Genomic DNA, 14,977 nt, shown 5'->3' on the forward strand with positions numbered 1-14,977 from the left:
AAAGCCCACTGCTAGCATGCACGGCGACAGATGCTGTAACGTTGCAGAGAGGAACGGCTTGGCAGTCCTCCTGTTGGGTGGCTACCTTGTGCCACCAGCCGTGTGGTCCCCCCCGAGGCTCTGCCTCCCTGCTTGGGAACACTGCACAGGAAACGGAGGGAAGCCCGTTTTGTATATGGTAGCTCCTCCAAGGTCAGGATCTGCAGGAGCACTGAATCCTAAAAAAGTTCAGGTTGTCAGGGACCGCAGGAGGTCTTCTCCTCCAAACCCCTCTGAAAACAGGGTGGAAACTGAACTTAGAGCACGTTGCTCACCAGTTGAGCTGGCTTCTCACCTGTTCGCTGGCAGTGGCAAAATGAGGATGCACCAGAGACACAAAGGTGTTATCTAAGGGCTGTGGGAAAGCTCTTCATCATCATCTTCATTGTGCCTTCATCAGCTCATCTGCAGGATGCAGGGCCAGCCTGCCAGTGTGGGATTCACAATGAGCCACCTCTTATAGAGACCTCGCCACTTGAGCCAGCTCCCTGTACTGTACTCACGGTCAGAGGAGAGAACGGAGCATGACATGGGGTTGGTCTCTCTTTGGAGAAGCTGAGCTGAATGGGGTCGGTGAGTCGCACACAAGAGAGAAGCCTGTAGCACATCCGTCACCGCTTTATGATCAACAGTAAATGACAAAATGACAACGCGAGAAAACGTGCAACTGCTCTGCCTCCAGATGAAAAACCTTGAAAAGAAAAACCTTAAAAAGAAAAATATGTAAGAAATTATTTTCTCTTTTCTTTTTCCCCCTCTCCTGGCTGATCTGCAGCTCCTGGGCACATGAGCGCCTCTCCACCACCGCCCGCCAGCCGGGACCCCGGGGCCATGCAGTCCCCCCGCATAGCGGGGAGGAAGCGAGGGCGACCCCCGCTCCAGCCTGCGCCCATCAAGGTGGCTGTGCACAACCTCTTCTCCGCACCGGCTGGGGCTCTGCCGCTCGTGAAGATCCCAAAGAAGAGAGGGAGGAAGCCCGGGCACAAGGTAGATACGTGGTTTTCATGCTCCTTCTCCTCCTCCTGCTGTTTGTAGTGGGTTTTGCCCTAGGATTTCAGGTGCAGTGGAGGAAGGGAGGCTGTGTTGTGTAAGTGTTGGGTGGAGCGACGCAAGGAAAACAAGAGAAGCAGGTTTCTCTTCCACATGAGCTGCTGAAAAAATAGAGGAAATTTTCTTTTAGAAGTTTAAAAATGTTTTAATTTGAGGTGTTTGGAAATAACATGTGAGAACACCTCAGCCCGTGGGAAGACAGGACTGTGATGCTGCAGGAAGGGAATTTACTCCAGGGAGTGAAAAAGAGCTGTGTTCGAGCGAGATGTCCTGCTGCCAGTAAATCACTGTGTTATTTTCCATCCTTTTCCGCCACCAGGTAGGTGCACAGTGCGTGTTTGCAGTACACACTCCTGGTTTTCACCAGGAACTGCTACAGATGCACCCTCTGTTTCACAAGGACAGCAAATTGCTGGATGTTAGCAGATCAGAGCTGCTGGAGCTCCTGTTGCCAGAGCAAGTAGCACAACAGTGTATTCAGGGGGCAGCCCCAGGCTCCCTCGGTCACTGCTGGGTGGCAGAGGAAGGGATACTGGCCAAGGAGAGCTGGACCAGCAGCAGGCTCAGTATCCCTCTTTGGCTTACCCCAAAACTGTATAGCAGCAGTCCAAGAGAGAACCACATGTCCAAGCAAAGACGGGGGCAATTGCTCTGGTGTTTGGTAAAATGTGGCATATGGAAATACTTACCAAGAAATTATTTTTCACTTCATTATTAGGTTAAAAACATGGGATGGAAACATCTGAATTGATTTACTTTAGTTAGCTGCTGCTACCAATAATTTAAGCTATTATCAGTATTGCTGGGTCACTTGTAGGCTCTTTAGATCAAAACCATCCAAGTCTGGGATAATAACACTTGGGAGACGCAGTGAAATTGAGTCCCTGAGATGATTAAGTGATTTGCCAAATCTCACGGTGTCCTTATATGTGAAGTCTCAGCAGACCCCAGCGTTCGTGTCCCTGAGTGTCCTGCTACCCTCCATTTCTTTTTCCTGCATTTACAACTGATCTGTAACTTGAAAAAAAATATCTGGGGAGCATGTTCTCTTCCACCCCAAACGCACCCCTCCTCCTGTGAGAAAGCGTTTTTGCCAAGCAGCACACATCTGTACGCAGGAGAAGCTAAAAGGCAGGCTCACATTTGCTGTAACATCGCGCTTCGGACCAGCGTCCAGTCAGCCGGACATCACTGGGGGGATGATGTTATTTCCCGGTGAGTGGCAGCTAGAAGCAAGGCATGCTTTTGTAATTGATGGCTGAGGTTTCTGAAGCTGACACTTGTGATCTGCAACATCCGAGGCATCTGGCCCCGTGTTATTTATTTGCGTTGCAGGATTTGTACACAGAAGCAACGTTTTTCTGAGAGGAGCCTTTATGCGGGGTGCGCTCAGCCGAAGTGAACCACTCTCCATGAAAAACACTGCCAGAGCACAAGTCAAAGATTGCATTTTTTGATGGGTAACTCGAGCTTGATTTAATTAGCTCGCTAATTGTATGACTTTCAGATACCAGGAGACTTAGATGCATTTTAAAAAATGAATCCATGCCCAAATGGCAGACAACCAAATTCTTTATAGCAACCAGATAGCTGAATTATTACAGAGCAGATGGAAAAATACTTCTGAATTTTTAGCAAACTAGGAATTTACATCCGAGATTTAAATTTATTTTGACTGAGATGTGAATAACAGACATTTTTAATCACATGCTCTTTATAGCCAGATGACCCATTGTCAGTTTTCATTGATATTAAAGCAAATATCTGTGTCTTCCTAAACTGACATTTCATCACTCTTCACCACAGAGCAAAGACCTTTTCCCCACTCTCCTCTTTATTTTTTCACAGCTTCGGTTATAAAATTTCATCAGCTGTTTTTCCAAAAAAAAATTTATTTTGTACCTGATGCTGAGCTATTTGCCGTAAACCACTACGTTTTCCCTAAACGCGGTATTTTTTTCTGACTGTCTGAATCTCATTAGGAAGAGGTCCATGCCGGCAGCCCCAGGATAGCGTGGTGGATGGGCTGGGATTGCTGCCCTGGCTGGAAGCAGGAGGAGCTGGCACCTGGGGCTGCTGCAGCTGCAGGAGGGGAGGACGTGCTGCGCTCCCTGCACCCCCAGAGCTGCCCGGCTGTAGGGTGTGAGCGGTGTTAGAGGGTGTCACAGTGACAGGCAGCAGAGGGGCTGTGCCCACGTGGGCAGCGCCCGGAGGGGGAAAGATGGAAGTCACAATTCATGGTGGCAAACAAGCACTCAGGACTGGGAGATGCTGGGATTAAGACTGCACAGACCACCTGCAAGCACCCTGTTTATTCATCTGTCGTGTGATACAGTCTTGAATTTCGAGGTTTCATACGCTCCCCTCAAGGCTACCTGCCTCACTCACTGCAAAACACTTTGGGGATGTGGGAGGCTGTGTGCACACTCCCCCGCACCAGCTGCTGTGGTGAAGAAAGCTATCGTGTGACACGAAGAAAAGGTGAGAAGGAGGAGCCTCTGCCCTCCTGGCTGGAAGGAGTGAGGCTGGTGGGGACAGGGTGAGCCCCAGCCTTGTCCTGCAGTCAGGACAAGGGACAACCAGTGCACAGGAACTCAGAGCCATGAAGATCCGTGGTCTACATGGTTTAAGAGAAGTAGGTTGCATCACGGTACATCTTATTTCTTTCCCATGTATAGTATTAAACATGTTGGCAGAGAACCTGTTCAGAGGAAGAAGGAAAAGCTATATCTGGGAAATACTCTTCCCCCTCTCTCACTCATTTTGGTGTGGGATGACAGAAATAACCGCTGCATTATTCCTGACTGCTCCGTAAGTGTGTTCAGGTCGTATCAGAAACCCCAGGGCTCACCAGGGTCCTCCGTGCCACAGTGGTTGCATACTCAGATAAGCATGCAGCAGGTATCAACAGCACGAACGCCCATGATCTCGCTACATCTAATGCACCACGACTTAGAATGAGTTGCCCAGGAAAGTGGTGGAGTCACCATTCCTGCTGTGTTCAAGGAAAGGCTGGACCTGGTGCTTAGGGACATGGTTTAGTGGGTGACGTTGGTAGTAGGTTGATGGTTGGACCAGATCATCCTGGAGGTCTTTTCCAACCTTAAAGTTTCTGTGATTCTATGATTTGCTGAAGCAGATGGACCTATTTTCTCTCCTAATTCTCTGTTCAGCTTCCTCTGGTCTGTTTTCAATGGTAGAAGGTCTGTAAGACAGGGATCTGGTTGAATGCCTTGTTTTAGAGCAACTGCCTTTTTTCATTTCACATTGTACGTACTAAAACTTGTGGCATTTGATATTCAAAAGAAGATTCAGGTGCTTTACTGTAAGGACTTCCCATAGCGCTCTGGCAGATTTGCTCTGTCTCCTCACTCTCCCTTTTTCTATACTTCACCACTTTTTTCACTTCTGTGTGTCTGTGCTTTCTACGGCCAAGCTCTCAGTCAGCTGGTGGATTGGGTTGGCTTTTTGATAGAGAAGAGTCAGTCCAAGGAAAAGAAAACTTTAAAGTAAATATCTGGAGATATACACTTAGTGATACAGAGGGACTGCTCTGCATTTTGGTGTCCAGAAGATATTTAAGCCATGTTTGCTGCTGCACTGTCTCCTGTAATCAGACATTGTTTTATTTTGATTGAACGAAGGAACATTGTCTGCTACCCCTAATAAAAATGGCATTTACCTCTGTATCGAGAGGCTGTAGAGTACGTACTGTTGCAATTAAGTTTGCAGTAAATTGCTCACTACACCAGCAAACTACCAAGAAGGGGCTTCCAAGCTGGTGAGTTTACACAAGTCTTCCCCTCTGTTTGTTTGCTCTTGAACACAAGCCTGCCTATGCCTCCAAGAGCCAAGGACCATGTGGAGGAAGCTGCCTGCTGGATGCTGGCAAACCTCTGCCCCGTGGGCAGCACACAGCCAGAGGTGCCCGGGACCTGTTATCTGTGGGGATGTGTGTGAGTGTGTGTGTGTGTGCATATTGATATATATGCATGTGAAAGTGTGTATATATCTATTTACAGATGTATGTACTTGTAGAAATGTGCGTGTGCTATGCATAAACATGCATGCAGATACATATGTTTATTATGTACATATAGATGTGTACAAGCAAAACTGAGACCAGAAGCCTAGCGTAAGGGCTACCTGAAATTTCGCAGCATCTGCCTGTTTCACCACAGGAAAATGAAACGTTTATTTCCATCCAGGCTTACTGTGCCCAGCTTTTCACAGGGGTTGCTCTGAGGGAAATTCTAGGTTGTGGCTACGTTGTAAAGCAGCAAGATTAAGAAGGTCTTGATGGAGATCTGGCAGGCAAAAATCACATGCATCTCAACAAAGATAGCTTTTTTGTTTGCTTTGATAGGTACCATCCCCATACATGCTACCGTGCTACTGAAAGCAAGAGAGACCCTCAATCCTTTCTTAATGAAGCTCTTGCTGGGATAAGCCAGTACCTGGGGAATGGTCCAAAATCCCAAAGATTTAATGATAAAAATCTCACTTGGGTGGTGCTATGTCCAGTAGTCTTCCCTCTCCATTCCTCTTTCTGCTTTTGCTTACACTGAAACAGTGATGCTTATTTTACACAGTTGCAATCATAAATCACAAACAACATATATCTTTATCCAAAATAACCTCTACTCCCCACCAGAACTTGCTGGAGGTTTGGGTCTGTAGCTAATGGTCTGCCTTAATTTCTACCTAAAATACATGGCGATACTGTGCTGTAAATTCCCACTGTTTCACTTCTCCAAGCCGGGCTGCATGTCACGAAGATTACTGTAATGGTGCAGCAGTTTGTATTTACTACTGGGTAGTAGCACACTATGGACCACGGTCTGATATTATTTACACGGGTGCCAGCCCAAAGTAGCCTCGCGATGTCGCTGGATCTACACAAGATTTACACCTCTGTAAGCAAGAGCAGAATTTAGCCCTGAATTATGATGTGGATAAAGACCCCAAGTCTGCCCCGTTCCGAGTCGTGGGGGAATTATTTACACCCACATGAAACGGGCTGTAAAATGCTGTTGCTCTGATTTGTTAGAGTTTTACACCCAATTTGCTCAGGTGTAAATAACTACCCCGTGGGTGGCATCATATTTGCATCCCACAGCTGAAGGCATCGCTGCCTGCTGCAAATCAGCCAGGCTGAGGGCTCCTGCATCCTCCCAAGGGCAGAGCTCCCGTGGAAGGGGATGCCGTGGCAGACTGCTCATGGGTGGGAGATCCCAGAGAGTAACACGTGCAGAGCAAAACTGGAATATCTGGTGTATGTTTTTGTTACCCCCCCTGGTTATTTTTTGCAGCTGAAGTCTCGTGTTCTGATGACTCCCTTAGCAATCTCCCCGCCGAGAAGCACGCCGGAGCCTGATGTTAGCTCGATCCCTCAGGACGCAGCGACCATCCCCAACTCGACTGCCCCGCAGGCTCTCACAGGTATGCAGACTTAAGCACACCATGGCAAAGGGGTGAGCAGGTCCCATGGGCTGGCAGCCAGCTGCTGTGTTTTCCAGAACGAGCAGAGCTCATGAAAATTGGATTTTTCCCGATTAGACTGATGGCCAGTCACACAAAGCAGACGTGTCCTGCAGGACTGTGTTCTGACAGCTATGTGTCAAGTTCGGTACAGACCTTGAACCCATCCCTCTTGAAATGTGGACATCAGCATCCCGTAAATATTACCAGTTTATTCCCAACACTCATCCCACCAGCTGTGTCGCAATGACAGGACCAAACACCAGCACGAACGGCGAGCGTCTGTTACCTCTATGGGAGAAGGAGGGCAGAGGCAGGGTCAACCAGCACCTAAACCCCGGTGGCTCACAGCAACAGCAGACCTGGTCACTTCTGCTGGTAGTCTTTGTTGTTGTTGTTTTGTTTTTGCTTATCTTAGAATATACCAGAAGAAACATAAGTCAGTGCTTTTAAATTGATGTAAATGACAAGAAAATCAACAAGACAGTTGATTTACCCTGAGATTTCAGCAGAGAAATGGATTAGCTAACATTAAATTCTGAACTAAACATATAAATCCCATTATTTCTTAGCTGGGATGCACAGAGGAGAAGTTTTCCATCTGCTCTGGTAGCAAAATGATACTAAGCGTGGCGACAACGACGATAATAATATATTTTATTCTCATTTGTCCCTTCGCATTCAAAGGCGGCAAAGTGCTTGGCAAATGCTAGCCGAGTGGCATTTCACGTTGCGCTGAGAGATGCGCTTGGTGCCTGAAAGCTACATCCAGAGCAAGGATGAAGATGATGGAAGCAGGTCCGAGCTAGCTTTTGCAGATTTGGTGGGGTTTGGCAGCAGGAGAGCTTCACTCTGTTGACCCCCTGTGACCCGTGCGTGCTAGGTGTGCTGTCCCTGGGTTTGCTCAGTGCTCTGAATGGGTGAAGTGCTGTGTAATGTTAAGTTTGATCACTATTGTGCCCCCGTGTACCTAGGATATACTGTCTAAGCCCCTTCTGCTGCTCGGTGAGAGATGTGGTGGCAGAGAGTGCCGTGACAGTCGCACTAGATTTTCATTACGGTGATGCAAACTGTAAATTATTTCCAACTTTACGCAGCTGTCATCATGTCCTCCGCACCGCTTGATGTTTTTTAGTCACATATCTGATTTCTGTCAGAGGATAATGTTATATTGTCTGAGAGCTGACAGCTCCAGCGCACTCAGCCAGCTATTATAATATGTCTCACTTTAGCCTGACTTCAGGCTGTGTCTTGGTAGCCTGTAGTTACCACAACATTATCTCCATGCCTCTGAGACACAGTTAGCCTTGGCCAGGCTTAAACAAGTTCATGCAAGCAAGAGGAGACTGATGATTTTTTGGCTATTGCAGGCAGGCTTGATGACGTTGAGTAAAACTGCCTGCACGCACCTCATGCACCATCCTGAGTCCCTCGCGGCCCTGAGTGTGGCACCGTCACCCAGCTGTGGTCCCCAGTAGGGTTTGGGCTGCAGACAATGTGCTGCTTCCCTCAGCAGCACGCAGGGCACTGGGATGGACGTGGAGGGTCAGGAAGCTGCCGCAGGCCGTGGCATGGCACTGCAGCAGAGCATAGACCCCAGAAATCACCCTCCAGAAACCACAGCGGCATCACGGGCAGCAGCAGCAAGGAACCACAGCGTCCTAAAGCTCAGAGCAATGCTTCTCAAAGGGTGCCTGAAAACACACAGAAATAAATAAATAAATAAATGAAAGCCCAACAAAACACCTCAGGCTAGAGTTCACCCGTTGCTGTAAGGTCACCCTGCTTGCCTCTGTCCTGCACTCCCTGGGCCTTTGCTCTGGTCACCATCTGCATGCACGGGGGAGCCTGCAAGAAAGCAGAGCCCAGGCACACGGAGGGGACGTGTGGGAGCTTCTGCAGTTGTGTGCAGTTTGTGACACAGTTTGTGTGCAGTTTGTGACACAGTTTGTGTGCAGCCTGTGACACTGAGCGAGGGCCCCAGCTCGGCACGCTTCGCTTAGGCAATGGGTAATTAGTGCAGGGAAGCCTGACAGTGCCATCACAAATGGCAACAGTTCACAAATGGATGAAAGAGCTTGTGAAATTCATGGAAACACATAAACCGAGCATTTGCCGGGATGCTCTCAGGGCCATTTTGTAATAACCATGTTGGTGTTTTGTGCCCGCAGCCTGCATTTACGTCAACAAGCAAGCCAATCTGGGGCCCTACCTCGACCGAAAAAAAGTGCAGCAACTGCCGGAGCACTTTGGGCCCGAGAGGCCTTCCACGGTCCTGCAGCAGGCTGTCCAGGCTTGTATCGACTGTGCCCTCCAGCAGAAGGCCGTCTTCTCACTCATCAAGCAGGGCTATGGAGGAGAGATGGTGTCAGGTACGGTGTTCGTGTACAGGGGTTGGGAGGCTGTTAATGAGTGGAGAACCCCAGGGGTCAGTATGGGGTCCAGTTCTGTTTAACACCTTCATTAATGATCTGGATGATGGGGTAGAGTGCACCCTCGGTAAATTTGTGGGTGACACAAAACTGGGGGGAATGGCTGACTCACCAGAAGGATGCGTAGCCACCCAGAGGGACCCTGGCAGGCTGGAGAAATGGGCTGACAGGAACCTCATGGAGTTCAGCAGGGAGAAGTGCTGCACATGGGGAGGAACAACCCCGGGCACCAGGACATGCTGGGGACCAGCCAGCTGGAAAGCAGCTCTGCAGCTCCTGATGGACGTCAAGCTGAACAAGAGCCAGTGGTGTGCCTTTGCTGCTAGGAAAGCTGATGGTATTCTTGGCTGTGTTAGGTAAAGTATCACCAGCAGGTCAAGAGAGGTGGTTTTTCTGCTCTTTTCATCATTGGTGAGGACACACCTGGAACACTGTGCCCCGTTCTGGGCCCTCCAGTACAAAAGAGACCTGGGCATACCAAAGAGAGTCCAAGAAAGACACAAAAATGATCAAAGGATGGGAGCACCTCTCCTATAAGGAAAGCCTGGGAGCCTCTGGCCCCTCCAGTAGCTGAGCTTTGCATGCAGCTGTACAGTGATGAGCAGCACTGCAAGCCCATGTGAAGGCCACGTGTTGCTCTGAAGGAAAGCTTGCACAGGATTCAGCTGCTGGTGTGTCCTGCTGCTGCAGGCTGTGAACCAAATCTGCTCTCAGCTGCAGGAATTGCAGGAGTCCTGCAGCAGCCTCCTATAGAGCAGCACTACAGAAACACATCAGGGCAACCAGAGAGTATTTCCCAGGAGGAAATGGTCCCAGCAAGGTCCATGAGGACCTTCTCATTGTCCCAGAGTGATGCTTCTCTCTTTGTCAAGATGGTCTCCCGTGTCCCACCCTGAGTCACCTGGCATGGCTCTCAGACTGAACGTGAACTTTTTTCTTTTTTTAACAACATCAGGAGGTTTGTGTCACAACACTGTTTGGGCATGTGGGGATGCAGTGGAAGTGAAATGACAGGCGTGTGGGAACAACACTCTCCAAAGAGCTGCTGTGATTGATTCAAGCCATGCATCACAATTCCACGTGCAGGGTCCGTGTCCTGTGTGGGAACAGCACATCCACACCACTTTCTCCCTCTCCTTTAATTATCTTTTGAGCTCTCTAACCACAGGTGTGCCTTCCCTAAGGGACATTCGGAATACTCTGAGAATGATCCAGATTAGTTCACAGAAACATGAGATTGAAGTAATTTAGTGCACTTTTTTTTCTTGGTTCTGTGCTGTGTATATGATTTTAATTTCAAGCAGGAGAGCCACATTGTGCACCAAGCCTGGCAAATGCTGGGCTTCATCTAAGCTGGCCCAGCCTCAGGTACCTGAGCTAAAAGCACCTGGCCAACATGACTCCAAACTTCTCACCTCTTCTAGTCACCATCCAGGAGGCGTGATGGCCCTCTGGCCATGGTGGGGCTCTGAGATTGCAGCTCCCTCCCAACCCAGCAGCAGCACAGGCAGGTCTTGCTGTGGTCATCATCTTAACATGGCTCAGCTCACAAATGCTAGATTGGATGAGGAGCACAATCCCTTGTGGCAGCCCAGGCCGGCAGGAAAAGTCTTTGAAGCCATGCCAAGGTAATGACTGAGGACTGCAACTTAGACTCAGCAGTAGTAACTAGAGGATGGAAAAAACCTGGGTGGTGGAGTTCAGGCAGCCATACCATACCTCTCTGCAAACCTTTTGACAGCTGAATGTGTCCTGCTACCATTGATCCTGCTGGGTCTGTGGTGATCCCCCCACCTCTCTGATGGCTGGGACCTGTGCCCTCTTTGATTCCTGGCTAAATATACTCCTTGACAGCTTTGTCCAGGAATTTTAATTGCTCTGCTCTCACCCTCGAGTTCAACCTTAGATGTATTTCTAGAGAGCAGCCCTCATCCTCCTAGGCTGAAGCACAGAGTTACTTTCAGGTCCTCTCGACAATGTGAGGAAGATTGCTCTTGGTGAAAAGAGTCCTGGCTGCAGGGGTCTCCCCACGACACCGTGTAGCAGAGATGGTGCTGGCAGCAGTGCCACAGGGAAACTTTCTGTTCCCTGGACATCACTGTGGCCTGCCTGTGCACCTCTGCAAGCATCAATTCACGTTTTTTGAGCCCAGATGACCAGAATGATGCCTATGAGCACACTTCAGATTTCTCCAGGAATTAACACTCCCTTGTCTCTCCTGGAAAAGTCTTGTCCAATCTCTCCTAGAAATACATTTGCCTTTTTCATCAATGTGTTACTTTGGTGGCTCGTGGGCATCCAGTGAGCTTGTCCCATCATTTCTTCTCCTGTCAGGTCTTGTTGAGCCCCTCAAAAAATGATGGATTGCCTTGTACTTTATGTATTGTAAAACAACAAAATCTTTTTGTGCCAGCATGGACCACTACCAGTTCCTCCCCAGCACGAAGGCTCTCCTGCTGGCACAGCCTGCTGGCTTCTCCTGACCCACCTCTCATAAGCAATCATTTCCAGTTTCACAAAAGATTCCTCATACTTTAATGACCAGAACTACCACCCTTCCCTTCTCTATAATGCTATTATATCACTAAATAAAGATCCCTGATTTAGTTTGGCAGACCTCTTTTCAGTAAAACCCTGATATTTTTTTCACAGACATGTCTTTAGTTCTCGTCTCCCCATTTTCTTTTAAAACCGTGGTTTTTTTGCATTGTAATTGCCTGCTTCTGATCATACAGTACATTTTTCAGTCAGATGCATGTATTAGATATCCTTGCACTGCTGCCCATGCCTGGCTGCATCTTTCTGGGGGAAGGTAATGTGGTTCACATGAACTCAGCTCCTTAAGATCCTCCAGTTTGTTTTGTACTTCAGGTGGGATAATTGGGTAGAATAAGTCATGGAGACAAATACTGGTATGAAACCTCTTTTCCCTGCTCTCAAATGACCCCCATCCATACGTTGCTGGGTACTGAATTGCTCTCGCTTGCTCTCCAGTCTCAGCTTCTTTCGAGGGGAAGCAGCATCTCCTGAGCCTGCTGGCAGTGAACAGCATCGGGTACGTCCTGCGCTTCCTGAAGAAGCTCTGTCGCAGCCTCCTGTGCGACAACCTCTTCAGCAACCAGCCTTCCCAGCAGTACAGCACCGCGCCAGAAGCCCCAGAGGTGTACGAGAACAGACGGGTGGAGGCAGGTAGGCTGCCTGATCAACTTGTGCTCAAGCTTTAATGGGGCAGAAGAGAAGACTCTCTCCTTTTGGTCGTGTCCTGCATATGCTGGAGATCTGCAGGTCCCCATGGGATCTTTCCAGAGGGGGACAGGTGGATCTGCAGTATTTTTCCTGGTTAGCTACAGAGGAGGCTTTCAGTTGAGAACCTCTGTGTGGAGGAGCCCCAGGAGTGACAGGGATGATTTTCAGACTATTTTGGATTTATTTGCCTCTTTTATCTCTTTTCCTAAGGAAGCAAGGCTCATGTGGTCCCAGTGTCCAAGTTTATGTCAGTTCTGTCCCATAACTTCTCGCCTCCTCAACCATATCTAGTCCTGGGGTAGAAGTCTCAAAGGGAGTGAAAGAAAGGTGCAAAGATAAGGCCCTGAGCTTCTGCTTCGCTTGCAGGCCTCACCCCAACTTAAATTATTGTGCCTTCTCTTTCTTTAATGGTGATGTGGGCACTTGGGGAGCACATGCTCTCTCTCATACACCCAATTATATGCTGGCAGCTGAGAGAAGGGTGGTTTTGTGTCCACAATTATTATCCACAGATTGTTTGCCAGGAAGAATTGCAGAGTGTGCTTTACGCACCAAGGCTGAGAGCAGGGAGTGCACACACAGTGCAGAAACCTCCTTTTTGGGCAAAGAAATCCAGCTGCTGCTCTTACACGTAAGGGAGGAAACAAAGGAGCCCACACTGAAAAGCAATTTTGTTTTCCTCTAGACTAGGGCACTTGCAGCAACCCGAATGTTTCTGAGAGGCCAAGGGGTTTCAGTAGCACAGAGTGAGTGACACCCAGCAGGCCTGGCATTTGCATTTGCATTTACATTTGCATTTGCATTTACATTTGTATTTGCTTCTTTTGCTTTTGCTTTTGCTTTTGCTTTTGCTTTTGCTTTTGCTTTTGCTTTTGCTTTTGCTTTTGCTTTTGCTTTTGCTTTTGCTTTTGCTTTTGCATGGCAATGCTGTGTGTGATGGAAGGCAACTCCACCGCTGGAGTTTCCACCATGGCTGTTACACTCTGAGCATCTCCCCTCCTACACGATTTCACTGCAGATACCCCTGGCACCATCCACACTGGCTCAGCCCAGCTACTGAGGAAGGGGCAAAGCATTATCTTTGTTCCAGAGCAGGCAGGGGATGTGGATGTAGGGAAAGACCTTAACCCCAAGGCTGTCGCGCTGCTGGGGGCAGTCACTGGCCCTCCTGGAGGCAGTGTGGGCTGGGGCTGCCTTTGGCAGGGCACGTGCTGGCCTGGGCTTCTTTCCCTCACCTGGGAGTGGGATGGGGCACAGAGTGGGGCTCCCAGGCTTTTACAGCTCTGCTGTCAGCAGCACCATGGTAGAGTGGAAAATGAGTCCTGGGAAACAGCTGAAGGAGACACAGCTAACAAGCCGGTGTACTTCAATCCTGCATCACAAGAGACACTGATTGTAGATTACTATTTTGGCTTGCACTTAGCATTTCTTCAGCAATTTTTTTTTTCCTTTCTCATGTTTGAAATAACATTCAGAGACGTCCAGGTTTCTGGGAAGGGAGTGCCGAGAGCCAGGTCCTGCTATCACACATGGCTCACAGCTCATCCCAGCCTGGCTGCTGCTCTCCCTGGTACTTTGTCACCGGCAGAGCAGGGGGCTTAACAGCAGCAAGGGGGCAGCTTGGTTGCAAGGTGCAGGAAATGTTGCTCTGGGCCCCGGGATATAGGCTCAGAAGCTGCTTTTTGTACAGGCAGATAAATAATATTCCTATTCGTAATGACAGGCTGTATTCAATAGCTGGAGTAACACCAGGTTTAGGCACAGGAGCTTGAGCCTCTGAGTCTCTCTGTGTTGCTGCATGGCCTGAATCTCCTTTCCATCCCCTTGGGAGCCAGCATTTCTCTGCAGCAAGGTCGGCACAGGGGCCCCTCTGTACACAGAACAGGGACAGGGGTTCCCTGTACTGGCGATAACCAAGGACAGCAGGAGGTCTTCATGCAGACGGCTCCGAGAGAGCCTTTGTTGGGACAGGTCTCGCATGGAAGGTGCAGGGCCATAATAAAGCACCACGGGAAGCCATGCAAAGCAGCCCCATTTTTCATGGTGTCTGTTCTCCAGCTTGTAGTCGAGATGTTCTTTCTTTCAATATCATGTGCCTTTCAGCCTCTGTGTGCCAATGAATTTAACACGTGTATTGACTTCGGTGCAGTCACTCTTGATTTACACTGGCAGATGCGAAAGGCGAGGCCGGCGTCGTGTCCAGTCATATTAATCCACTCACACCATACGGGAGCCACCTTTTAACCTTGCCCTGAAGCACATGCCCCTAAGCCATTACTCACCTCTGCTCGCAGGGAGCTGCCAGATGCTAATGGCTGCACGCAGGCCAGGTGGGATTTGTTGATGCATGTGTAGATCATTTGCAGCAAGAGCTGACTTTGCCTAGGAGCAGCACCTAGCGCCTGGGGTGAGGGTCTCCCCCCCAAAGGCAGAGGTTTGCCTTGTCTTGGCACATCTGGGGACATACCTTCCCCCCTGCTCTGTCTCCTGGGCGGTTGTGTCAGCTGTAAGGAGATTTGGGGGGCTGTGAGAGCAATTTGTGGGGGCTGCTGTGGGAGGACTCCCAGGGGTTTGGCTGGCTTCAGGTCTGCATCAGAGCAAAGCCTGAGATGTTACTTGTCCCCATGGCACCAGGGCTCAAAGCTCCTCCACACCCTCACCCCAGAGTTTTCCACATGATTGGTAGTGAAGTTTAAGTTAAAACAAAAGCAAGATCTGGATTAACTCTG

General features: G+C 49.1%; 1 protein-coding gene across 4 annotated transcripts in view; it reads left to right on the forward strand.

Moving 5' to 3' along the window:
- The window catches only part of SCML4 (Scm polycomb group protein like 4), a 72,682-nt gene that overhangs the window by 20,554 nt on the left and 37,151 nt on the right, over positions 1 to 14,977 (forward strand). For all 4 annotated transcript variants that reach the window (XR_010830427.1, XM_066994441.1, XM_048079186.2 and 1 more), the window contains 4 exons: positions 815 to 1,026; positions 6,402 to 6,531; positions 8,742 to 8,942; positions 11,997 to 12,191. Coding sequence is in view for 3 of the 4 variants with exons in the window: in XM_066994441.1 (XP_066850542.1) it covers positions 815 to 1,026; positions 6,402 to 6,531; positions 8,742 to 8,942; positions 11,997 to 12,191 (738 nt within the window). In the remaining variant the exon portion in view is untranslated. The remainder of the gene's footprint in view (positions 1 to 814; positions 1,027 to 6,401; positions 6,532 to 8,741; positions 8,943 to 11,996; positions 12,192 to 14,977) is intronic.

Source organism: Anser cygnoides, chromosome 3, assembly GCF_040182565.1.
Source record: "Anser cygnoides isolate HZ-2024a breed goose chromosome 3, Taihu_goose_T2T_genome, whole genome shotgun sequence".
NCBI lineage: Eukaryota > Metazoa > Chordata > Aves > Anseriformes > Anatidae > Anser > Anser cygnoides.